At 59.1% G+C, this 26379-nt stretch overlaps 1 protein-coding gene across 1 annotated transcript in view; it reads right to left on the minus strand.

The window, feature by feature from the left end:
* The window catches only part of ONECUT3 (one cut homeobox 3), a 30449-nt gene extending 13205 nt beyond the window's left edge, over positions 1-17244 (minus strand). The window contains exon 1 of the mRNA XM_014884395.2: positions 16215-17244. Coding sequence (XP_014739881.1) covers positions 16215-17244 — 1030 coding nt within the window. The remainder of the gene's footprint in view (positions 1-16214) is intronic.
* Positions 17245-26379: the final 9135 nt, after the last annotated feature.

Here is a 26379-nt window from a genome sequence, read left to right on the forward strand (position 1 = left end):
GAGCCACTCTGTGGTGAAATAAAATCCATCCGAGGCCGTTCAGAGTCTGAGAGATGAAGTCAGAAGCTGTGATGTGTGCAGAGCCTCCCAGCCCGAGCTGCCAGCCCCACCCGTGTCCCCGTGTCCCCTCGGTGGGGCCAGGCTTCCCCCGGTGTCCTGGGCAGGACGAGGAGAGCCCCTGGTCATTGGTATGCAGCCAGCGCTGCCGGGGGAGCCGCTTCCCCGAGCCCAGCAAATTAAATCTTCCTCTGAACGCTGCAAATGAGGAGATGAGCCGAGATGAGATGAGATGAGACAAAGCGCTGCCGCCTGCGCTTCCCTTCCCTTCCCACGCCGAGGTTTCGGTGGCTCGTCCCAGGGAGCAGCTCTGATCCATCGGGACGGGGCTGCCAGGCTCTGCCACAGCCCACAGCGAGCACCCACACACTGCCCACGGCCCCGGGGGCATCTGGAGGGGAGGGACTGGAAAGGGAAGCACAAGCCTTCCGTTCTCTGCTCGGTGGGGGTCACTTCTCTTCCTGATTTGGGATCATCAGAGCTGCCCCAACACGCAGAAGAGCCCCCAGGACACTTCATTTCCTCTCCTGCACTTCTCAAGCTTGGCCCTCTCTTCCATGGGTGACATTTTCAGCTTTCCCAGCAGTGAAGCAGACGAGTTTGTCTGGTTTGAGGGTGGCTGAAGCAACACAAAGGAGCTGTGGCTGCTGCAGCTGGGCTTGGCTCCATCCCTCCACATTTGCCCTGGTTTTATTCTTGTCCTTTCCAGGTGAGCTCTGGCCCTGGTGACACCCACCAAAGCCCTCTCAGGGACACAGAAACAGTTTCACATGACTTTAAAAGGTGAGTTTGTTCTTAAAAGCGTTTCCTTTCTGCAGAGGTTTCATTTTCCACTTGCTTTTCCAGAACCTTTGTGCAGGCAGACCTGGTGCCCCACTCTGCTCTTCCCATCACCCAGGGGAACCAGGATCAGCTCACAGCTCTGCTGGCAAGTCGCTTCCCCACGCTTCCCCCATTTGCTCTATCTCCTTCCTTTCCAGGCCTTTTTTTGGACCAGGATCAACTGCTTTTATTGTTCCAGTGGAGGCCACGACCATCGGGAGCTGCTGCCTGGGACTGGAGCAGCTGCTGTGGTGAGGCAGGGCCGGGCAGGAGCCCTGGGAGTGCCCGCGGCTGCTCTCGGTTCTCCTCACTCCTCTCCCGAGTCAGCATCACTTAGCCTGACGAGAGCAAATTGGTGCTAATGAAGTGCTGGAGTCAGGCAGCAGCGGCAGCGCCCGCAGGGATGGAGGGGATGAGGTGGGGGTGCGGCTGGAAAACCTCCATCCCCTGAAATAAGTTTTCCTTGGAGTGAGTGGGACTTGCTCGTGCTCAGCGTTGGTGCAAGAGCCCCAGCTATAGATTCTGGGAGGGAAAGGGGAGTTTGGGGTTTGATTTGTGTCACAGCTGCAGTGTTGGGTCAGACATTAGGGAAAGGTTCTTCCCCCCGAGGGTGCTGGGCACTGCCCAGGCTCCCCAGGGAATGGTCCCGGCCCCAAGGCTGCCAGAGCTCCAGGAGCGTTTGGACAGCGCTCTCAGGGATGCTCAGGGTGGGATTGTTGGGGGGTCTGTGCAGGGACAGGGGCTGGATCAACGATCCCTGAGGGATCCAGCTCAGGATATTCCAGGATTCTGCCATTCTGTGAGAACAAGGTAAGGTTAGACAAGGAGCCTGTGATGGGTACCCAGGGTGGCATCCCTGTGACACTCGTGGCTGAGGGTCCTGTGCATTCCATTCTGTCCTCACCCCTTCCTACTGGAGAGGAGCAGCCAGGATCTCCCTTTGGCATCGGGGATTTCCATCAGCCTGTTCCTGCCTCCACCTGGTACTGTGAGCAGGGACAATGAGCAAGTTCAGTGTCAATGACAGATCTTTCATAAGAGTGCCTTGAGCTGGCCTCAGTGTCCAGAGAGGGCCCAGAACCATCATCAGCCACAGAACATGTGCTGCAGAAAGGGAAAAAGCAGTGGAGGGAAAAAACCCAAGAGTTTCCTGGTTAAATCTGGTCCCAGGTGCATTTATTGGGTGTGAGGTGGGAAGGTCGCTTGGGCTTGGCCAACTCAATTATCAATGGGCTCCTGGATTTCTTCCTCTCTGGTGCAGGGAAAACCAGGACAGTCTGTAATGCTCAGGGTGGTGCCCAAGGTTTGTGCCTCCAGGACCCTCTGGAGGTGGGCAGGATGGTGTGCACAGGGACATCGTCTGCTCGGGGTTATCCCTGAGCTCCAGCAGCGCATGGCAGATCCAGACTGGAGCCCTTCCAAGGAGTGAGGCCCCGCTCCAGGAGACCCTGGATGCTCCAGGAAGTTCCCAGCCCTGTCAGCTCATGTCACAACCCGGCCCCAATGTGACCCCAAATGCCAGCACAGAGCCAGCACAGGAGGCAGGTGCCCAGCCAGGCAGGGTCTGGGTAATCCCAGCTCTGAGCACAGACCGGGAGATGAACTCATGGAGAGCAGCCCTGGGGAGAAGGATTTGGGGCGTTGGTGGTGAGAGGCTCAACCTGCCCCGGCCATGGGCACTGACCCCAGAAACCCCCCCTGTGCTGGGCTGAGCCCCCAGCGTGGGCAGCAGGGCAGGGGGGGATTCTGCCCCTCTGCCCCGCTCAGGTGAGACCCCACCTGCAGAGCTGCCCCAGCCCTGGGGAACAGCAGCAGGAGGACGTGGAGCTGCTGGAGCCAGCCCAGAGGAACCACGGAGATGCTCCAAGGGCTGGAGCCCCTCTGCTCTGGGGACAGGCTGGGAGAGCTGGGGGGGCTCACCTGGAGAGGAGAAGGCTCCAGGGAGAGCTGAGAGCTCCTTGCAGGGCCTAAAGGGGCTCCAGGAGAGCTGGAGAGGGACTGGGGACAAGGCATGGAGGGACAGGACACAGGGAATGGCTTCCACTGCCAGAGGGCAGGGCTGGATGGGATATTGGGAAGGAATTGTTCCCTGGGAGGGTGGGCAGGGCTGGCACAGGGTGCCCAGAGCAGCTGTGGCTGTCCCTGGATCCCTGGCAGTGCCCCAGGCCAGGTTGGACATTGGGATTGGAGCAGCCTGGGACAGTGGAAGGTGTCCCTGCCATGGCAGGGGTAAAATGGGATGGCCTTTAATGTCCCTTCCAACCCAAACCGTTCTGCAATTCTGTGACAGCGGCAGGTGACAAAACCCCATTGTGCTGCTCGCCCCGGCCCCTCAAGTGTGTCCTCTCGCCCCTCACACCCAGGCTGACACCGGCCTCTCCCAGCATGAGGGTGAGGAGGGATCCCAGCCCCGAAGAGCCGCAGTCCAGTCCCCCCCCGCCATTTCGGAGCGCTGGTCCCGCCCGCTCTCCCCGCAGTCGGCAATGGTTTCATCCACCCCGCCCCCCCCCGCCCCCACCCCCCCCCCCCCCCCCCAGCCGCTCTGGGCCGTCCCCGCCGCGCTGGCGCCCCCCTGCGGATGGCCGGGCGCACTCCCCCCCGGGGTGACGCAGTGGTACAGCCCGGCACCCCCCCGCTGCCCGATGGTCCGGCCCTGGTTCCCCCCAACACTCAGCACCATGGGACGGTCCGGCCGCTCCGCACGCACGGGATGGAGCGGTCCACCCGCGCCCGGCGGGGGGCGGAGGAATGGGCAAGCCCGGGAGACACGGGAATGGCACTGCCCGGCCCGGGTGCGGGGCAGGGAAACTCCGTGTGCACCATTGCTGCCATCCCTGCCCATCCCTGCCCATCCCTGCCCAACCCTGTCCCATCCCTGCCCCATCCCTGCCCATCACTGCTCCATCCCTGCCCCATCCCTGCCCATCACTGCTCCATCCCTGCCCATCCCTGCCCATCACTGCCCAACCCTGTCCATCACTGCTCCATCCCTGCCCATCCCTGCCCATCACTGCCCATCCCTGTCCATCACTGCTCCATCCCTGCCCATCCCTGCCCATCACTGCCCAACCCTGTCCCATCCCTGCCCCATCCCTGCCCATCACTGCTCCATCCCTGCCCCATCCCTGCCCATCACTGCCCCATCCCTGCCCATCCCTGCCCATCACTGCCCATCCCTGTCCATCACTGCTCCATCCCTGCCCATCCCTGCCCATCACTGCCCAACCCTGTCCCATCCCTGCCCCATCCCTGCCCATCACTGCTCCATCCCTGCCCCATCCCTGCCCATCACTGCCCAAACCTGCCCCATCCCTGCCCCTTCCTGCCCATCACTGCCCCATCCCTGCCCATCCCTGCCCATCACTGCCCCATCCCTGCCCATCACTGCCCAACCCTGTCCCATCCCTGCCCCATCCCTGCCCATCCCTGTCCATCACTGCCCATCCCTGCCCATCCCTGCCCATCCCTGTTCATCACTGCCCCATCCCTGTCCATCCCTGCCCATCACTGCCCAACCCTGGCCCATCCCTGCCCATCCCTGTCCATCACTGCCCCATCCCTGCCCATCCCTGTCCATCCCTGTTCATCACTGCTCCATCCCTGTCCATCCCTGTCCATCACTGCTCCATCCCTGTCCATCCCTGCCCATCCCTGTCCATCCCTGCCCATCCCTGCCCATCCCTGTTCATCACTGCTCCATCCCTGTCCATCCCTGTCCATCACTGCTCCATCCCTGCCCATCCCTGCCCATCCCTGCCCATCTTTGCCCCATCCCTGCCCATCCCTGCCCATCCTTGCCCCATCCCTGCCCCATCCCTGCCCCATCCCTGCCCCATCCTTGCCCCATCCCTGCCCATCACTGCCCATCACTGCCCATCACTGCCCATCCCTGCCCCATCCCTGCCCATTCCTGCCCATCACTGCCCCATTCCTGTCCATCCCTGACCATTCCTGCCCATCACTGCCCCATCCCTGCCCATCCCTGTCCATCACTGCTCCATCCCTGCCCATCCCTGCCCCATCCCTGCCCATCCCTGCCCATCCCTGCCCCATCCCTGCCCATCTCTGCCCATCCCTGCCCAGTACTCCCCATCCCTGCCCCATCTCTGCTCCATCTCTGCTCCATCTCTGCTCCATCTCTGCCCATCCCTGCCCCACATATGTGTCGGGGGCAGGAAAACCACCCCCAAACCCCCACACAACTCCCATCCCGAGTCCCACCGGGACCCCGCTGCCCCGGGGTGTCCCCGGCCGTCCCCCCACGCGCGTGGAGCCGCTGTACCACGGCCAGCTCTAAGCCAGTGACTCTTAATACACCGGCCCGGCGTTATTAGTTCAGCTCCCAAGGCATTTCCCGCAGTAATTGCACTGATCTGCCAGGGATTATGCGCTGCCACTGTAACGATGGATGATGTTTTAATTTGAGCTGGGCATCTCCGGGGAGGGCAGGGCAGGACCGAGACCCCCTGAGCGCTGGGGAGGACGCAGAGCCCTTTCAAAGTCCCAGTGTGGGGTGAAGGGGCTGCTCAGGGGTGTTTTAGGGTGAGGGGTAGCCAGAACCTGGACCCCGGTGGTCCATCCAGCGATGCCCTGGCTGGGAGCTGAGCCGGCTCTACAGCAGGGTCCCAGCACTGGGACACCAGAGATCTCAGCTGGATGGGGTTCAGCTTCCCCTGCGTGCCTGGGGAGGGCTCTTCCCAACTCCCAAATCGCTGCTGGGGGATGGTGAATGACCACTGTCCCTGCTGCTCCAGCCTTCATCCTGCTGGGAGGGAAACCCACGGGAAAAGGGCTCCTGCCTCCTCCCCTCCAACACAGCAGAGAAACTCCCTCGTCAACGTTACCTTTAAAAATGACCCCCACCCCGCGCTGTTCCTTCTGGTAAAGCAGCAATTAATCACGGCAAGGATGGGATAGATTTGTAATCAGCTCCCCCTTCCCACCGCCCCCATTTCGCAGCCCTGGGTGTTTTTCCTGGACCAACCCCGCTCCCCCGCCCCATTCCATGTGGGGATGGGGCCAGCGCAGCCCATTGATCCTGCCCGGTCGATTTTATTGAAACTCCCACGAGTGGCTTTAACTGCGTGTTGGATATTGCTGGCACATCACTTTGATGGCGACGTGACCGGCGGGAGCTCGCGGGCAGGTTTGCGGGGAGGGCTGCAGGAAGGGGGAATTCATCCCGAAAGAGCTGCCCCATTCCCTGCCCCTATTTCCTGCCCTTATTCCTTCCCTCTATTCCCTGCCCCATTCCCTGTCCCTATTCTCTCCCTCTATTCCCTCCCTATATTCTCTGCCCCATTTCCTACCCCTATTCTCTTCCTATATTTCCTGCCCCTATCCTCTGTCCCTATTCCCTCCCTATATTTCCTGCCCCTATTATCTCCCTATATTCCCTGTCCCAATTCCCTCCCTATATTTCCTGCCCCTATTCTCTCCCTATATTCCCTGTCCCAATTCCATCCCTATATTCCCTGCCCCATTCCCCGGGCGGGAGCTGTCCGTCCCCAGGGCTTCCTCCCGAAGGTGGGACGATGGAATGTGACAGCCCAGCTCAGGGAAGGGGCTTGGGAGTGGTTGCAGGGAATGGATTCTCTTGGAAAGGGGCTGGGGGTAAAATGGGTTGAGAAGGAAAGGAGAGAGTGAAGGGGGGGGGGAAGAGAACAGAGAGAAATGAGTCGAGAGGAAAGGGAATAAAGCAAAGGAAGAGAGGAAAAGGAGAAGGAGATGCAGAAGAAGAAGGAAAAAGGAGAAGAAAAATAAATAAGAAAAAATATAAAAGGAGAAATACAAGGAAAAAAAAGAGAAAGATAGGAAAAGGGGAAAGAAAAAAAGAATAAGAGAAACAAATGAAAAGAGAAAAATAAAGAAAGAGGGGGGAAATGGAGAAAAAGGTAAAGAAGAAAGAAAAAAAGGAAAAAGAAAATAAGGAGGAGGAAGAGCAAAGGGAGGAGAGGAGGCAGCGAGGGGACCCGCGGGGTGTCACAGCTCTGCCCGAGCCCAGTGCCCAGCAGCGCCTTTGTTCGCACCTTCCGTCCCCCTGTCCGACCCTGCCCCTTTCCTCCGCTTCTTGCACAGCAGGAGCCACTGCTGGGGGGCTCTGCCAGGTGACAGTGACATCCCCGGGGGGCTCTGCCAGGTGACAGTGACACTGCCGTGGGGTGCCCCCTCCCACCAGCGGCACCCCCGGGGTACCCGGGCTGGGCTGTAGCACCGAGCTCCAGGAGCCCCGGAATGAATCCCTCATCCAGAGGAAGCACAAACCTTCCACAAACATCCCGAAAAAGTGCTGGGGTACGAGGCTGAGGGGGTCGTCTGAGCCCCCCAATGCCCTAAATGTCCTCCCAGGGTTCCTTTTCCCAAGGAAGAAGAACCTGGCTCACCCCCAGTGGGACAACTACCTCGCCACGGTGACAAAAACAGAGCAAATAAATTATCTGGGTTTTTCTTGGAGCTGTTTAAGAGGAATCACCAATTCGGAGTGAGAAAGATTGTTATGATTTTGGGGAGATGCTTTCAAAATTTTTCCAGGAAAAGCGAGCCAGTTTGGAATCATCTTTCCTCGAATAAATGCCCAGATTTTGATGATTGATTTTTCAATTTCTGTTTTCTGGGTGCCCGTGTGTGTAGGCAAGTGAGCAAGTGGCTTTGGGTGGTCCTGCAGGAGTCCAGTAGAGCTCCTCTGGAAATACCAGGGTACGGATTCACTGCTTTCCACTTGAGAAATGTCACCAAAATCCTGCAGTTTGGCCCTCAAAAGAGGATTAACGTCAGTCATTGATCCAGGCATCCATTTCCAGAGGCCTTGGGGTGACTCTGAAGCCTGGCAGGGCAGTGCCACCATCCCACCCTCCCCCTGCGAGTTGGGGGGCGGATGGGGAAGGGACCCCCCCATTCTGGGGAGGCTCTGGAAACACAAACCCCCTTGGCATCGAGCATCACATTCCAGCCAAACTGAGCCAGGTGCTGCTCCATCCACAGAGGAAAACGCAGCGGGGATCCATCCCCCATCCCGGGCTGGAATTTATCCGGGGGGTGCCGCATCACGACAAACAAGGGACCCTCGGAAAATGGGGAAAAAATACAGAGTAGGGCCAGATCCATGGAAAAATTGCAGGGCTGGGATGCTGTTACTGCGTCCCCCGGCCCCGTGCCGGGGTGTGCGCTGCTCCGCAGTGGGAGCAGCTCCCCCGGAGCCGCTGAGATCTCTGTCAGCCCCGATGTTATCGCCCGTCAGCAGCTCCCGGTGCATTTGCAATTTTATCCCTAATGGAGCGACTTCGCTCATTACCTGCTCTTTATCGGGCGGGAGGAGCGCGGCTCCCACAAAGGGAGCTCATCTCCCGCCTGGAAGGCTCCGTGGCACCGCGGAGCTCCTGGCATTTCATAACCCGGAGCTGCCAAAGCAGCCTCACCCCCCGCTGCCCGGGGAAACTGAGGCACGAGGGGGGTGTGGATGCTCAGCTTCTCAGCCCACGGCCACGTCACGGCTCGTGTCGCTTCCACCTGGTGGCACTTGGTGTGGGGAGGCTTTGGGACATTTCCCAGTGGCCAAAACCAACCTCGCCGTGGCTCTCGGCTTGCCCAGCCAGTGCTGGGCATCGCTGTGGGGACTCTTCGGGGATCACCTTGGAGGTCACTGTGGCCCGAGGTGTTTCCCCTGCTGTTGGTTTTATAGGGTCCCTGACAGCCAAACCTGATGCTTTGGGTTCCAGGCTGTGCCCTCAGAACTCAGCCCCCTCGGCATTCCCAACCCAAATATTTAGGACTCCCTGGTTCATTCCTACAGCAGGAGAGCTCTGTTCTCCTCCAGCCTGCCTGGCAGCCCAGCAGCTCCCCTGGCTCCTGCTGAGCCCTGAGCCCAAGAGAGCGGGCTTGGTACCCCTGGCCATAGCAGCAGCAGCAGCAAAAGCTGCAATTTGCTCTTCTCTCTCTCTCTTTTTTTTTTCTTTTTTTTTTTTTTTTTTTCTTTTTTTTTTTTTTCCTTTTTTTTTCTGTCAGGATGTCGGGATTTTCCTCCCTCCTCAGCAAGCAAGGAGAATATAGCCAGTCCCAGCCTTCCCACAGCAGCCTCTGCTTTCCCCTCCTGCTCCATTCGGAGATTTTTCCACTTCCTTCTCCCAGGCTGGGCAGAGCTGAGCCCTCCTCAGTATGCCAGGGCTGACGAGGTTTCCCAAATCCCAAAGTGAATCCGAGCAGAACAAGGAACTCGAGCACCCCGCAGCCCTGCCCATTGGGCAAGGCATTGACTTCACCAGCTGGGAAAGGTCTTGAACCCAACTTCTCCATAAAACATAAAACACCTTGAACCCCATGGAATGGCTTTTAAATCACTTCTGAACCTCCTCTCCTTGCACTACAGAAACCACCAGTGTTTAGAGTATTGGTGCAGATCTCTAATGGAATATATATATATATTCCAGTATATATATTCCATATATATATTTGCTAAATTATTAGGGTCATCCTTGAAATCTTACCCATGTCCATGCAAACATCTCTCAATTTTAATATTGGTTCCTTATTTTTTTAAATACTCTGGTCCCTCCTTTCAGCACCAGAGAATCCACATTGCCTCTTTGCTTCCCTATTTTTTAGCAACACCAAATGTTTTAAAAATCCATTTCTCCCGTCCAAGCCCTACTTGGTTTATGTCTTGCTGGATACAGAGATCTCCCTGTATCATTCGAGGTATTAACGAGATTTTTGAATTTCCATTAAATCAGCAAATTTTGCCGCTCAGTGGCCTCAGTCCTGCACGGAGCCAGGATTAAACACACTCGGCTGCCAAAAGCTGCTGCTCCTCCCTGCCCCAGCACATTCCTGCATCACTCCCCCCTGGCATCGCTTCTAGATGAGGATGGATGGGCTAAAGGGGGAAATTTTGGACTCCAATTTCCCATTTGGACCAGTTTCAAAAACAGGGGCTGGCCCCAACCTCTCTGTGCTGCCCTTGGTGCTGTGCAGGAGCAGGGTCATGGCCAAGTGCACATCCCGGGTGGATCAGACCATATCCCAGGCTGATGGGACACATCCTGGGTTCATGGGACTCATCCTGGTTCCTTTGAGCCTCAGCTTCATGCTAAACTACAGGAATTCGGACATCTCAGCTCAAATCCAAGAAGGAAGCCGGGCCAGAGCCATGCAGGGAAGGTGGATATGGGATGAGGGCAGATCAAAGCTGCCCAATGCCTCCATTCCTGCTCAGGGTGCCAGCCTCTCTCTGCCTGCACCTTTTCAAACCCTCAGGAACCTCAGGAGACTTTTCCTCTGCGGCCAGCGAGGTTCTGGGGCTGGGAGGTGACTGCTCCAGTTCTGTCAGAGCCAGGGATGCAGCAATTCCTGCAGGGAGCACGGCCCATCCTAAGGCAGCAGCATCCCAAATTGCACCCCAAGGTCTGGAGCAGGATTTCCGTGCCCCCACCGAGCTGACAAGCCTCAGTTCTTTCAAACCAGGCTCTGATGGAGTTTATTTCATTTTAAATCATATTTTTGTGTTCGTGTTTCAAGTCAGCCATTGCCACCTGCTCCAAGCCCGCCGTGGCCTCACAGCAGGAGCCCCCTGTGCCAGGAGGTTCCTGCAGGGATTTTTGTTTCCTTTCCACCCAGGTGATGCCCAGGGTGAGGTAGGACATTCCCAAGGCAGGAAAACAGGAGCCTGGGCCCTACCTCTGGTCTTCTCTTGCCTTCACCATCCCTCTGCTTCCTCTGCTTTTTTGGCACCAAGGAAGCTGGATGGGAGCACAGAGCTTCCTCCTCAGCTCCTCAGTGGGGCACGGCTGCCCCCCCAGAGCCACAGGCTCCCCGGCCCTGCAGCTGCCTCTGAGCAGAATGAGAAAATATTGGATTTGTTTTGTGAAGGGAAAAAAAATAAAAAAATAATAATAAAAAAATCCAATATTCTGTCTGCAATCCCAGACTCCGTGCCTGGTTATGGCAAGAAAATGCTGTAAATCTCCCCTTTCCCCACCAGCTGGGAGAGAAAAAAAACATTTTCTTTTAATATTCTTATTTTTCTCCTGGTCTAAGCCCCATCATTTTGCAGTCAGCTCTGCAATCTCTTTGTTGACCAGGGCTTAAACCTGCTCTCCCGGCTCCCCCGACCCCGGGAAGTCGCCTCGCACACCCTTCCCGGCAGCTCCCAGGCAGCGGCAATGAGATTTTAATAGATGTATTTTCAAATTAGTTCTGGGCCTTTCAAGACTTATCAGTTAAATGAGGTTTTTCAAATTGATTCAAAGGTCACTCCGAGAGTTTTCTCTTCTCTGTTATCTCTCCCTTATGGTTTCAGTGGCGATTGACAGGACAAGGAAAAAAATTATCACCCCCGTGCTGTACACCCAGAAGAAGATAAACCCAACAAAAACCCACCCAAAATGTGAACCCGAAATAAAAGGAGGCAGCAAGAAAGGCCCCAGGTGTGGCCCCCGGGGCTGGGGCGATGTGCAGAGCCCGTGAGGGAATTTGGGGAGCAGCGTTCGGGGGAGCAGAACCCCAGGGCCGCGGGTGGGGGGCAGGCGGCACCCCGAGGAGAGGGGAGGCTGTTTCCTGGGGGTGGGGGGAAGGAACCCCATTTAATGTTTAACCCGCGGGAGGTTTATTGGCCCCTTCTGACGCGCAGATTAGGAGCAAACAGAAAAACAGCGGCGGGCGGAGCGAGGCGGCCCCGGCGCGCTGATAAGGAGGCGGCGCGGTGCGGGGCGCGGTGCGGGGCGCGGTGCGGGACGCGGGGAGGTGCGGGACGAGGGGCTCAGGCACTGAGCGACACCAGGAGCTGCGGGACACGGCGCAGGGACAGGAGCGCAGCCGGGGACGCCGGCGGTGGCTGCTCCGTGCGGGCGGAGAAAGTCGCGTCTAATTCACGGAATCCCAGAAGGGTTTGGATCGGAAGGGACCTTAAAGCTCATCTCGTTCCAGCTCTACTTATGAGCTAAAAAAAAGATAATTAGCACGATAAAATTGTAATTTAAGAAAAAAAAATTAAGAAATATAAGTTCAAAAAATACAACCCAAAACAAAAACAAAATCCCCCCTTACTATTTTGGGTTTGTGTTCTGTTTGGTTTTTTAGGTTTCTTTTCTTTTCTTTTCTTTTTTTTTTTTCTCAAGGGGACAAAGCTTTACCTCCTTTCCCGAATCTTTCTCCGATTCCCTAGGTGTGCAGCTCTCCCTGGCCGGGAGGAGCCGCTGGGAGCCGAGACCCCAAAGTCTCATTTTCGTCCATTTTACAGCGACAAAACCCATTCGCTCCCTGTCCTCCAAAACTTCCCGCGGTTGCGGCGCCTTTTCCCATCACCTGCGGCCACGCGCGGATCGAAAGCAGCGGAACCGTCCGCGCTTTTCCGCCGCTCTCCCGGGCCGGGGTCGGGCCCGGGGCCGGGGTCTCCCGGAGCCGCCCCGGTGCTCGGTGGCCGCGGGCCGGGAGGAGCCGTCGTTGGGCCAAAGTCGTTTGAAAGAGGCTGAAATTAAAACAAAACTCGTGAAGAAAAAAATTAAATAATATATATGTATTTCCCGAGGTTTTATTCAGCGCCATCTTGTCTCTTTTTCTACCACGTCTGTGTATTAATTTTCGGTATTAATTAGTGACATTAATTATTGGTGTTGTCAGAGCTCTTGGGCATTTGCCTTGGCCCAGCCCCGCTGTCGGGCTCGCAGTTTCAGGGTGGTTTTGGGGTTTGTGTTGAATAACAACGCTTCGTGCTGCGGCGGAGACACGTTCGGGGAAGGGATTCATAGGAGGAGAGGAAGAATTAAAAAAGAAAGGAAAAGAAAGAAAGGAAGGAAAAGAAGAAAAGAAAAGAAGAAAGGAAAAGAAAAGAATAAAGGAAGAAAGAGGAAGGAAAAGAAAGAGAGGAAAAGAAAGTAGAAGAAAAGAAAGGAAGGAAAAGAAAGGAAAACAAGAAGGAAGGAGAAAAAGAATGAGGGAGAAAGAGAGAGAGAAAGAAAGAAAAGAAACGAAGAAATAAAAAAGGAAATTATTAGAAAGAGAGAAAATAAACGAAGAAAGAAAAAAAAGAAAGAGAAAGAAGAAAACCAAACAAAACGAACAAAACCAAGTTAAAACAAAAAAATTAAAACTGAGAACGAAAAAACCGGCCTGAGGTGTAAGAGGTGGAAGTGCGAATGGAAAAATAAAACGAAAGGTTGGAGAAGGAATGAAAAAGCAGGAGGAATTGCCCGGCTCCGAGGGCTGCCCAGGCCCACGGCCCCTCCGGGCCAGCCGCACCCCACCCACGGGGTGAATTCCACGCAGAGCCGGGGAAAACCACGGGAGGAGGGAACCCCCGAGCGCCCCTTCGAGTCAGGCACGAAGGAAGAAGTCGAGCGGGGAGCGCCGTGTCGCAAAAGGGACACAACGGGGTTGTCGCCCTCCCGAGAAATAATCACGAGGGAATTTCCTGGCCCTGAGTGTGGGGATAAATCCGCGGTGGAGAGGGGGGCTCGCACCGGCGGGATGGGAGAGCACCCAGAGCCACGCGAGGGATGCGCAGGGTGGGAAGGCACCCACTGCCCTCCGCGGACACGCGGGGGGGAAGCGCAGGAACTCCCCCAGCTCCCACATCATCCCTCGGGGATGAAGCCGATGCCTTTTCCGCCCCCAGGGCTCGAGGGACCGGGGTTTAGCGGGCGGGGTCAGACCCGTGCAGGGAGTCCCAAAAGTGCCACCGTGGGATCTCTCCGCCACCCACGGGCCTCGCAGGCCTCGTGGGGCGGTCGCGGAGTTTGAGGAGATGAATCTGGAGCTGGCCCGGGGTCTGCAGCAGCGGCCTGGGGACACGAACGGCCCGAGGGGACCGGCTGGGCACCGCCAGATGCTGCCCAGATGTTTCTCCGTGGGACCCCTCCTCTTTGCGGAGCCCCTTGGGTCAAGCGGGGCCGGAGGGAGCCCGGGGCGGCCGGAGCTGCAGCCCCCTCATCTCCCAGCTGAATAATTAATGGTTCATCTGCGGAGGGGGCGGCGGGACGGGGGGAACTGGGGTGGAAAGAGGAGAAAAGCAGCGGGTGCCATTTCTAGGGGCCCGGCTTGGTCATCGATCCGCGACTCACTGAGTCGGACTAATCCATCAGATGGACTCCTGCGGCCGGGCGGCCCCGGACCGGGACCGGGACCAGGACTAGGATCAAAAATAGGAACAAAATAAACAAACAATCAAACAAGAATATGAATAAGAACAGGACCGGGGTCAGAACCAGGACCAAGACCAGGACCAGGAATCGGAATAGGAATAGAACCAGGAGGAAGGAATAGGACCAGCAGAAGGAATAGGACCAGAAAGAGAAATAGGAATAGAACCACGACAGAAGCAGGAATAGGATAAGAACCAGCACCAGTCCTTGCCCCGGTCGTGCCACATGCCGAACATTTTTTTAATTTCCTTTTACCGGGAAGGAAAAATTCCGCCCTCTGCCCAGGTCCCCTCCCTACTTGCCGGGGGGCGAAGGTTGCAATCATTCGGACCCCTCCAGGCCCCCAGCCCGGCGCAGCCGGAAAGAACGAGCGGATTCAACCCGAGGCCTCGGGCCGGGCCGGGCTGCGGCTTCACCTGCATCGATCGGGGGGCTCGGGCCCGGCCCCCCCCAGCACGACCCCTTCCCCCCGATGCCGCAGCTCGGGGCAGCCGGGCCGGGGCTGAGCCCGAGGGGCTGGGGGGGACCCCCAGGGCCGGGCCCGGGCGGGCGAGAGGGCGGCGGGAGCGAAACGAAAGCGGGAACCAGCGGGGCTCGGGGCAGGAACAAAGCGGCAGGAGCGGAGGGGCAGCTCGGCCGAGCCCCTCCACGAGCCGCGTGGGGCGGCCCGGACCCGCGTGGGGAGCGAGGCGCAACACGGGCGGGTTCATGACGGGAGGTTGGGCTGGTGGTTGGTGCCTTTTTTCCTGTTTCACAGACAGCAAATGAACAAATCCCGTTCCCCGGAAATCTGGGGGGTTAATTCCTGTAAATAATGGGGACATGGCGGCCCTGGCGCCGAGGGAAACGGCGCCAGGGAAGGAAAATCATTTTGGGGAGAACAAACCTCCCACGGCGGCGCGAGGAGCAAAGAGGTGACAGCACGGACAGGGACCCTCCGAGCAGGTTCGGGGACAGAGATCCCTGAGCCGGGCCGGGACAAGGACCTCTCTAGGGTGGCAGGGTTCTCCCTGAGCTTCCCCCAGCTGCGGCGGCCTTTTTATCATCACCATCACGGTTATTTTAAATTACTATTACTATTATTATTTTTGAATTATTCATTATTATTTCCAATTCTGCCGAGGCAGAAGCCCAAGCTCGCTGCTCAATTAGCCCCAACAACGGGGGCATTAAACGGCCGATCGCAGTAGTGTTTAAATCTTTATTTACCAGAACCTTGTAAAGCCAGGAACAATTTGCATTCTATTAACTGCTTTTCAATAGGGCATCGACTGGAACTAAAAGATGCCACTACCCTGCCCTAATTAAAGAGCAACTGAATTACACTAAATACATATGAACGCTGCTCTTCCCCATAAATAACGGCGGGTCCTCGTCGCTGGCTTTGCCGGTCCCCACGGGGAGCTCGAATTTCTTAAAAAATAAATTAAAAATAACTGACGTGTGTTTTGTCCGTCACGACTCGGCCCCGCGGAGCCAAGAGCTCCGGTCGTTTCCGGGGGGAGCGGCTCCGTGTCGGGGCTGGCGGGGAGCACTGGGCAGGTCCCCGCTGGCCGCTGTCCCCTCTGTCCCACCCTCCGGCCCTTTCCCCCGCGACCCCCGCCCGCCCTCGGCACAGAAATCCCGCGTTTCTCCAGCAAATCCTCGGCCCGAGACCGCGGGGAACGGCGCTGCGGGACCTCAATCCAACTGGGAACCGGAGCCACGGGGCAGGAGGGGCTCGCTCCTTCTGCCGAGGCAGCCGGTGCCTGGAGGGACGGAGCGCGGCCCCGGCGGGGTGGCCCAGAGATTCCCCTGAGCGCGGCCCCGGTACCGAGAGGCGGCGGCTGAACCGTCCGTGGAGGAGTTCCAGGACACTGCCGGCGTCACGGGGCCAGTTCGGCGGCACCGACAGGGAAATCCCCGAGGCAGGCGGGCGGGCGGTGGTGAACGGGCACCTCTCGGTTCCCTTCACCCGCGATCCCGCATCTCTCGCGGGCAGCAGCAGGCCCTGGGAGGTCGCCTTAGGTATAACTCACCTTAAATATAAATCCCTTCCCTTTGGTCTTAAGGTTACAAACTGGGTCGGTAACACCGCCCGAGCCCGGCCCCAGTTCGCTATGGCAACTCCGGAACCGTCGAGGGTTCCCACGCGTGTTCGCAGCACCCCCTGACCCACTCGCCCGGAGGTGCGGGGCGAGCAGCCCGAGCCGTGCCGTGTCCTACCTGCCAGTCTGAGCGCCGACATCCTCTGAAATTCCGGCTCCTGCAACCATTTCCACATCCTGCGGAAAGTCTCCCGGCCGGACTTGAGCTTACTCCAGGGCTTGGGGTTCCGCAGCAGGTCCGAGAGGGTCCCCTGGGAGCGGCACAAGATCCTCTGCGCGAAGATGGCCTGCGGGATGCTGTACCGCTTCAGCTCGGCCGTGATCCGCTGAGCCACCTCCTTGGTGTTGATCTCCTCCACCTGCCCGGAGCCGCCGGGCTGGGAGCCGGGGCCGGGCGCGGGGCGCTCCCGCTCGCCCAGCAGCGAGGCTCCGGGCTGGCCGTGCGGGTGCCCGTGCGGGTGCATCCCGTTGAGCGGCGGCATCATGGCCGAGCTGGGCGCCGCCAGCCCCCGCGCCAGGTGCTCCTCGCCCCGGGACAGCATCGCGGCGTGCGAGTCGAAGCCGTTGGGCGAGAGCATCTTCTCGTTGGGCAAGTGGCCGGCGGGGCCGTAGGGGGCCAGCGGCTGCTGGGCGTTGTGGAGGCTGCCCAGCCCGTTGGGCAGCGGCGATAGGGGCTGCCCCATGGCCGGCATGTCCTTGGGGTAGTGGCTGTAGAGGTTGCCCATGGAGGCCAAGCTCCGCTCGTCGCGCATGAGGGTGAAGCTGCCGCTGACGTTACCGGCCAGGCGCTGGTGTGGGTGGTGGTGGTGGTGGTGGTGGTGCGGGTGGTGGAACTTCTCCGAGACGGTGGAGATGGGCGGCAGGTGCTGCAGGGGAGTCAGCGTGGTGTAGGTGCTGCTCAGGCTCATGCCGGAGGGCGACTCGCAGGACATGCTCATGGCGGGGTGCAGCGGGGCTCCCAGGCTGTGCTCGCCGCGGTAGTCGCCCCCCTCCAGGATGGAGGCCATGCCCGAGACCATGGCGGGCCGGCCGTGCGGCACCAGGTTGCGGTGCGAGCTCTGCCGCCCGTGCGCGGGGCTCAGCAGCTCGGCGGGCTGCGAGTGCGGGACGCCGTGCAGGCTGCCCAGGTTCTCCATCGCCAGCTCCATGGTGGCCGCCGGGCTCTGCCGCTGCCTCGCCCGCTCTCTCGCTGCCTTCCTCCCCCACCCCCCCGCCGCCGCCGCCGCCGCCGCCTCCTCCTCCTCCTCCTCCTCCTCCTCCTCCTCCACCGCCGCCCCCCCTTCCCGCGCCGGCTGCCCGGATTAATTCAGACTCCGCGCCCGGGGATCGATGTCCGCGCCCCGCGGTCAGGCCGGCATGGTGCGCCCGCCGCCCGCCCTGCTCGGCGCGGGGCTCGGGGCTGGCGCGGGGCTGTGCGCGGGGCGCGGGGCTCGGTGCGGGGCGGCTGCGGAGCCTCGGCCGCCGGCTCCCGGCTCCCGGCAGCCTCGCTCTGGCCCGCGGCGTGACGTCAGCGCCGCCCCGCCCCGCCCCCCGCCGGACCGAGCCGCCCCCCCCCCCCCCCCGCCCCCAGCACCTCTCCCGGTGCCGCCGCCGCCGGGGGCGGGACGGGCGCGGGGAGCGCGGGGCCGCGCCCTTACCCGGACCCCCGCCGGGGTCACCTTCCCCCCGCGCCGCGGTGACACCGCCGCTCCGGGGTGACCCCTGTCACCGGGGTGACCCTCCCCGGACCGCCTGTCACGCCCTCCCGGCCGCACCCGGTACCCAGCGCGCGTCCGGCAGCGCTGCAGGTGGCGAGTGCCCACCTGCGCCCCCTCACATCTGGCTGAGCCCAGGCCGGTCTCTGTGCACACATCTGGCTGTGCCAGCCACCCCTGGATGTGCCTGTCCCCAGCGTCCCCAACCTCCCGCTTCCCTGCCCCGTTCTCCACCCCGTGCCCCTCCCGAGGGCCTGGTTGTCCGTGTCTACCCCAAATATCCTGTCCCCGCATCCCCGTGTTTCCCCACGCCTGTTCCCCCATCACCGCCTTTCCCCTACCCCTCGGGAATGGTGAGGTCGCCTTGGCACGGGGAGGGGAGGTGACAGGGACACGCTTGGGGCGACACACGGTGCTGCAGGGCGCTGAACAGGAGGAGGGAAAAAAAGGAAGGAAGGAGGGAAAGGCAAAAAATAAATTGAAATGGAAAATGGAAAGCACAAAGGGAAAATGGAAAATGAAATGGAAAATGGAGAATGGAAAGAGAAAACTGAAAGGAAAAAGGGAAATGGAAAGGCAAAGGAAAGGAGGGTGAGGAAGACTGGGTGAAGAGCCAGCGTGAGCTGGTTCTAGACCACCGGAGGGGCTGGTGCTCCGTGGCCTTCCAGGCACGTTTTCAGTTGCCCCCGGCCCCGTTATCCCGAGCTGGGCTCTCCGGGCAATTCTGGCCTTTCTCGGCCGCGTCCGCTGATCCAGGTCGGCACATGCCGGTTTCCCAAGCTTTATTGAACAGACCAAAAAAACGAAAATAAAATCCATAGCTTCCTGCGGGTGGGGCCCGCCAGCCCCGCGTGGGCTGCTCAGTTCTCAGCCACTGTCGGGCTCCAGGCGCTTCCACAGCCGAGGGACGTCCGGGAGGACCTGGGAGCTGCGGTGCGGGACAGCAGGGTCCGGCCCTTCCGGGGGTGTTCGTGGTCCCCCACTCGGCCCCCGCCTACCCAGGGAGTAATTCAGCCAAATTTCACATCCCTTTCAAATTCAGTGCTTTTAACACATCCCATCCCATCCCATCCCATCCCATCCCATCCCATCCCATCCCATCCCATCCCATCCCATCCCATCCCATCCCATCCCATCCATCCCACAGTTTTCTATCCCATCTGACACCCTTCCCGGGAAGTCAATTAAGTGCCCAGTTCATTAAAATAAAGCCCTGCAAAATCCCGGGACGTCAGGGCAAGGACAGGTGATGAACAGGTTGGGGGTGGGGGGTCTCCCCTTTTCTGCCCCTGACACCGCGATCCAGCCCTGGAGCAGGGATATGGAAGGGATATAGAACGACCTCGGCCCCTCCTTTGGCCTCCCCCCCGGTTCATTCCTGCCAGGACGGCCCGCGGGACCCCCGAAAAGGAGAGAACCGCGTTCCGGGGGCTCTGCTGGGGATGCGAAGTGCCCGATATTCTGCTGGGAGGGGGAGCTTTCAGACAGGTAACGGGACCCGGAGCCGGGCAGGGATGGACTGGGCGGTCTGAGATAAGCGAGGGGGGCGGAAGTCGAGGTGCCAGGGGAGAGCAGGGAGCCCCAGAGCCGGACAGGGGTGGGCAGGGAGGCCTGGAGCCGGGCAGGGGCGGGCAGGGGGCCTGGAGCAGGACAGGGATGGGAGGGGAGAGCGCGGAGCTGGGCAGGGATGGGCAGGGAAAGGCTGGGAGCCAGGCAGGGATGGGCAAGGGAAGGCTCGGAGCTGGGCAGAGATGAGCAGGGGGCCTGGAACCGGACAGCACCAGAAGGTGCTGAGCGGGGGTGCCGAGGTGAGCTGCGAGGAGGAGGTGGGGAACAAATCAGGGATGAAGCAACTGCGTCTGGAAGGGTTTCATTGAGTGTAATAATGGCGATAGCGCATCGACCGCCCATCGATAGATCTATCCCTGCAGCTGCCGTCCCGCACCGCGGCCCCGTGCCAGGCTCCTGATGCTCCCCCCATCCCCGGCACCGCCGGGCCAGCAGCACCGGGAGCCCCCCGGGACGGGCGCTGGCTCTGCCCTCCGCCGAGCTTCACACCGAGCAAACAGCAAAAAAGAGAGAGACTTTTTAGTAATTAGTGCAACATAATTGAGTAATGCGGTAGCCCCGCGCCCCCCTCCTGCCCCCCCCGGCCCTTCCCCGATCGATGCAATATCATTAGGGCGAGAGGCACCGAGACACGCGGGGCCGGGGCGCGGGGAGGCGGCGGGAGCCGCCCGGGCCGCCGTGCGGGGTCCGGCCCCGGGCCGAGCCGCTGCGGTCCGTGAGAGCTGCGGGGTTCGCTGCTTGCGCGGCGGCCCCGGCCCGGGGGAAGCCCCTCGGAGCTCCGGAGTCTCTGGCGATGGGCCGGGACCCAGCGCGGGGGAGAGGCCCCGGCTCCATTCGCCAGCTGGATGCTATTGATCCCTTCCCTCGCCACCTCTTTCTTCCTGAGCTCCCTCTCCCTATTTAATTCCCTTCCCTCTGCTCCTCCGCAGCCGCCCGGGCAGCGCTCCGAGAGGAGCCGGGCAGTGCGGGCACCCAGGGGTGCAGAGCGGTAAGTGCGGAGGGGGAGCGGGGATCCGGGGCAGCCCCCGCCCCCCACACCCCCGCCACATCCTCGCAGCGACCACGGAGCGAGGCGAGGAGCAGATCCCCCTCCCCAACCCCCTCATCTTCCCAGAGCTGCTCTCGGCGTCCCCGCCCGTGCCCCGCTGCCCCCGGGGCTCCGGAGGGGAGACGGGGGGTGCGCAGCCCCAGAGCCGGGGGAGGTATCGAGCCTTGCTGCCGCTACCCTGCCCGCCGGTGCTGCTGAGCAGCTCGAGGGCTGTTTTGAGCTCAAATCTGTTTCATTTTTATTTTTTTTTTTCCCCGTTGCACTTAGGAACAGCGCGAAGGCACAAACGCCCCGGCCAGGACCAGCCCCAGCGGAGGGGCCGCACCGGGCACCGGCCAAACCGTCGGGTTTTACCGGGCAAGGAAAGAAAAAGAGCCGGAACGCGGCTCCGCGCACCCCGCCGGGAGCAAAAAGTTCCTTAAAGTTCTTTAAGGCTTCAAAATAACAGCACCATCGCCTGGCAGGTGAATTATTTAGTGCCTATAGATCCCTCGCAAACCCTTTCATTTCGGTTCCAAACCATCCCCAGCCCAGCCTTTGCCTATGGATGTCTCGATTTTCCAACAATCAAGCGGGAGGCAAAGAGCGTGGCAATTCCTGCTAATCGATTTTCCATACAATGGGCCCCAGATGATGTTTTAAAATGTGAGAAACTAAAATGTGTTGGTTTAAATAAGACTTTTGCAATCAATAGCTTTTAAAAAAAGAGTCTTTGATACCGGTTCTTGAAGGGGATTCAAACGCTTTCGCTTCCAAAACAAAACAAAGCAGGAAAAAAACCCAGCCACGCCGGAAAAGTTCCGCCTGGATTTGGGGTCATTAAAGCGGGATATGGAGAGAGCCGCTCGGGGGGCGCAGCGCCGGGACCGCAGCCCCCCGGCCCCGCCGTCCCGACCGCGCCCCCTCCGCGGGGCTCGGCTCCCCCCGGGCCGGCCGCGGGCTGGGGCAGCCCCGCGTTTCTGCCCCTTTCCCTCCCTGTTCCGCCTGTTCGGGTGCGATTTTCCCTTCCCCACTCTCTCGGCGGCGCCCAGTCGCGTTGCACTGTGGTTTGTTGCGCCCCGGGAAGGAATCCAGCCAGGAAAAAACTCCGGCCCTTTCCAAACCGACAGCTTCTTCTCCTTAAAATCCCGGCTCCCCTCGGCCGATCATCGAGATCTGCGCCCTCGCAGGCTTTTTATTTTTTTTTTTCCAATTTTAAGACAGTTTTAGCCGCAAGATCAGGCCCTTTCCCCACCCCTCCCGACTTCGTTCCCTTTCCCTTTGGCGGGATATAATTTTTTTAATGCCCTACCCGCGTGAAAATTTTAATTTTCTCCGCAGATTCGGCCCGGGAGGTGTTTAGGGACAGGATCAGAGCGGGGTTCCGGCCGGGACCTGCCCCCTCCCGCGGCCGGCTCCGCCGCCCGCCTTGCCCCGGTGCAGGTGGGTCGGGCTTGGGCCGCGCTGGGAGGGGGGGAAAGGGGCAGCACGGGGGGGAAGCGATGCGGAGGGGTCGGGAGGGAGGGCGAGAGGCTGAACCGACCCCTCCACGGCCTTTCCGGAGACTTTTCTCGTTTACCCGGAAACTTTGGGCGGCCTCGAAACTCAGCGGGAGGCAGCGGAGGGGTCGCGGCGGCGGCGGGGAGTGGGGACGGGGGGGTTTCTATCTGATTTCTCCCCCGGGGGGGCAGTTTGAGGACGGGCCGTGTCTCTTTTCGATGTAACTCCCGCAGGTTTTCCCTGAACGAAGCGGTCCCGCGGAGCTGCGGCGCATCCCGGGCCGGGGTCGGGCGCCCCCGGGGTTCCGCACCCACCTCGGCCGGGGCCCGGGGCCCGGGTCCCCCCCGCTGCCTCCTCCCCGCGAGCACCACCGAGAGCCTCCGGGAGCCTCTTTCAGCCGCAATTTGTTTTCAAAAGTTCCCCGCAGAGCAGCGCTGAACTTTACACCCTGGCAGCGGCACGGGGAGGGCTCGACCCCGTCGGAGCTTTCGGGGGAAAAGCGTGGAAAAATCACTGGGATTTCGCCCAGTTGCGAGATACAAAATTTATACAATCGAATTTTTATTTTATTTATTTTTCCCTAATTTTCCCCCTCCCTCTCGTTTTCTCTCTGCCTTTCCCCGGTCAGGCCTGGCCATCCCCGAGCCGAGCTGGGGTGCGGGTGTCCCCCAGTGGGACACACGCATCGAGTTCGCCCGTGCTTTACGGGACGGGACCGTGGGTGTCCTCCAGACCTCCGAAATGTCTTTGCTCCCCCTGCTCTGCCTTCTGCCACTTTTTGGTCCTTCTGCATTTTGGAGACCTTCAAACCCGAGTCTCTGAGCATCCCAAAAGCTCTCTGAGGCTCGGGGAGTTGGAGGCAGGAGCCGGGGCGGGGCCGGGGTCGGTAAAACATTGAGAGAACGGGAGGAACCGAGCGCGTTCTGCCGCGCCGCAGCCCCTGTGCACCGACAGCACGCGAGCCAGATGCAGTCAATTTTATACACAATATAGATAATCTATAGTATATATATCTTATACATGATATATATAGAAAGCGAGAGGATTTTTTAATATAAATGCGATTTTTAAATTATATGCTATATATATTTAAATTTTTTCCCCTCTGGTTCTCTATTTCCCGCAGATATTTTCCTGTCTCTTCAGGTTCCTTCACCTGGTTCGGGAGGAGCTTTTTCGCTAAGATCCCGGCTTTGGACACTTTTCTCGCGGCTCCCGAGGGCAGAGGGAAGGCCGGGCCTTGTGCGATCTGCAGAGCGGCCCGGGGAGGGGGAGCGGGCCCGGCCCCCCCCGGTCCCGGCGGCTCAACCCCGCAACAGGTACCGGGTACCCCCCCCCCCTCCGGGGCTGCGGGACCCGCCCGGCCCGAGGGAAGAGCCGGGGGAGGCCGCGGTGGGGGCAGGAAGGGATGGGCTGAGGGGAAATGGGAAATGGAGCTGGGATGGGGACAGGCAGGGACAGAGACAGGCACTGATGGGGGTGAGGGGAGACGGGAAGGGGACAAGGCGAGGGTGGTGACACGGCAGGGAGGGGGATGAGGAAAATGGGAAATGATGCAGGGATGATGACAAGGCAGCGATGGGGATGAGAAAGGGAAGGGGACGAGGCAGGGATAGAGACAAGGTAGGGACGGGGATGAGGGAAAACAGAAATGGAAACAATCAGCCGGGACGACGCAGGGACAAGGCAGGGACCCGCCAAGCCCCAGCCAGAGCAGCAGCTGCCCTGGGGGACAGGCAGGGGGTCTCTGCAGGTTGGGGTGCCCAGGCCTGCCCCTCGCCCACCCGGACTTGCTTGGGACACGGAGCGTGGGTCTCCAAAATCCTCCCGAGCGGCTCAGAGCCCGCCGGGGCCGCTCCCCAAGCTCGGAGCAGCCACAGCCCATCCCGCACAGACCCGCCCGAGCCCACCTCCCCCTACCAAACCCCGCCACCTCCCCGCGCACAAAGCCACCCCCGTGGCAGGGTCACCCCCGCCGGTGACAAATGCCACCCGAGAGCCAGCCTGGCTGGGGCACGAGGTGCTGGCACCCCTTTTCCCGTGACCTCCTCTCTCCCGCAGCAGTAATTGCTGCTGTATTTATCCAAACTAGGAGGGGGTGCCAGAGAAAGACTTCGAAGAGTAATTTTCCGGGAATTCTCCTCGGTGTAATTGTCTTGATAATAAATCCAGACGCTTAGCCTGTGTATGAATTGCTTTTTACCATTTTCATTTATTATTGAACACAGTGGGGAGAGGGGGAAAACGTAACAGGGCTCTTTCTTGTGAGAGAGAAGGGGCGAAGGGGCTGAGGAGACAATTTCTCTGCAGATCCGGGAAACCTGGATGTGTTCATCATCCTGCTCTCTGCTCTGCTGGGTTTTTTCTCCCCTTAATACCTAGCCCGTTTCCCCACCCCCCACTTTTTTGGGGGTTATTGAAAACTAATTAAATAACCCGTTAGCTAACACGTTAAATTAAGATCCACTCTTGGATTTAATGATGTCTCTGGAAGAATTGACAGAAATGTGAAGACAGACTGTCAATAGATTCCTTCCCCTGGTTACAGTGTATAAATGTGATTAAAACAGATCTCCAAGAAGGGTGTCCCGACGCACGGGGATGGAGCCAGCGGGGCACCTGTGAGCTCTGGAAGGAAACATCTCCTGAAGCGGCTGCTGAGTGGGGAGATGGATGGTAGGACAAGATTGCTGCTCCCTGGAGGATGAGAAACCACCCTGAGCCGTGACTTGGGTTGGAGGGAGATCCTGGAAAAAGCTCTGGGAAAGAGAGGAGCATCTCACAGACATTCCCAGGCTGTGCAGTGCAGCACCAGAGCTGCTCCTTCATCCCCGGCCCTTGCAGCGCTCCAGGGCAGCCTTGTGCCAGCAAAGCTGAGCCCAGCCGTGCAAACAGCCGGCGTGGTGAGCACACACCCATGGCTTTCTGCCTAAGCTCTCAGGTAAAGGTTACCTTAGCATCCAGGCTGGAAAAAATCAATGGCTGATACAGCATGAGACTCAGAGAGACAACATACATCTATCACTTAGGGATTCGATGGGCTTAGAATAGTCTTGTCAACAAATGATTGTTTAAACAGAATATCTCAACTGTTTATGGCACCCTTAATCCATACATCTGAGCACCACTGGAACAAGTCGGGAGCACGGATTGCTCTTTGGAAACCTCTGTCGTTAGGTCCGGGGCTGCAGAACACTTAAGCATGTGCTTAAGTCTCTTAGACTTCAAATTAATCATGTACTTAAGTGTTTTGCTCGGCCAGGCCTGGCTTAAGAACAGGGAAATACCTGTCATTATGTTAATGGATGAAGTTTTTGTTTCCTGCTCTTCATTTGTAAAGGGCTGTGCACGTGTGCTCTGGACACGGAGGCTCCTGGCTGATTTATCCAGTGTGCAAACAGAGCCGCTGTCACCCGGCTGCCCGGGTTATTCCGCAGCTCTTCCTTCTCCCCTGGGCACTGGAGTCCTTCGTGTGGCATTTCAGGGAGGCCTCGGGTCAGTGCAAAGGGGGGTGGTGGGTGAGAACCCCCCAGGGGCTGTGAGTTAAATGATGTGGAGAGGAGCAGATGGAGAGGGCTGCAAAAAAAGCTGCAGGAGAGTGGAGAGGAAAAAAGCTGGAAAAGCACCACAGAGAGAGAAGTTCCACATCCACATGTGGACACCTGCAGCCCCCCAGAGCCTCCCAGCACCCGGAGATGGGACCCACTGGGAGCAGAGGCAGCTGCTGGGGAGATGCTGTCACAGGGCTCTTGGTCCCTACATGGGTGGCTCGGGGGTGGTGCCTAGAGGAGCTGGAACAGAGGCTGACAGAGTTAAGAGGAATAAAATGGATATTTACTGAGGGGACTTCGAAGGCCACACCTTGGCAATGCCAGTGCCTCAGCCGTGGCTCTGCCTGGATGGCTCCAAGATGGAAGCAAAAGAGAGCTGGATCATGAGATCTCAAGTTTTTATAGGTTTTAGTGCATTTGCATACAGAACTGTCCAATTAATAGCCTCAAATCATGAAGCTTCATCTTCCTTCCTTGCTTGCCCACCCTCCTCTTTTCACATTGTTTATGCTTAGGGCCTGAAGTTTGAAGAGATTGTCCTTGAGTCCCCAGCTGGAATGGGACTGTTCTGTCTTTACCACCCTGTGGAAAGATCCTAGGAACCCTTAATATAAAACTAAAAGCTGCACACCCAAGCAGAACAGAGAAACTTAAGGCATCATGGGGAGCCCAGGGAAGTGGTGGAGCCACTGTCCCTGAAAGCGTTCAGAAAAGCTGTGCAGATGTGCTCAGGGCTGTGGTTCAGTGGTGGACCTGGCAGGGCTGGGTTAATGGCTGGACTCGATGATCTTAGAGAGCTTTTCCAACTTAAACAACCCCATAAGGGATCTCTGGCTGTGGGCTCTGCTTCTCCACACTTGTCTCACGTTAATCACACCACAAACTCATCACCTTGGGAAAGTGAAACTTCTGTTTCCTCCCCCAAACTTCCAAGTGAATTTG

Source organism: Sturnus vulgaris, chromosome 26, assembly GCF_052056855.1.
Source record: "Sturnus vulgaris isolate bStuVul1 chromosome 26, bStuVul1.hap1, whole genome shotgun sequence".
In the NCBI taxonomy this organism is placed as follows: Eukaryota; Metazoa; Chordata; class Aves; order Passeriformes; family Sturnidae; genus Sturnus; species Sturnus vulgaris.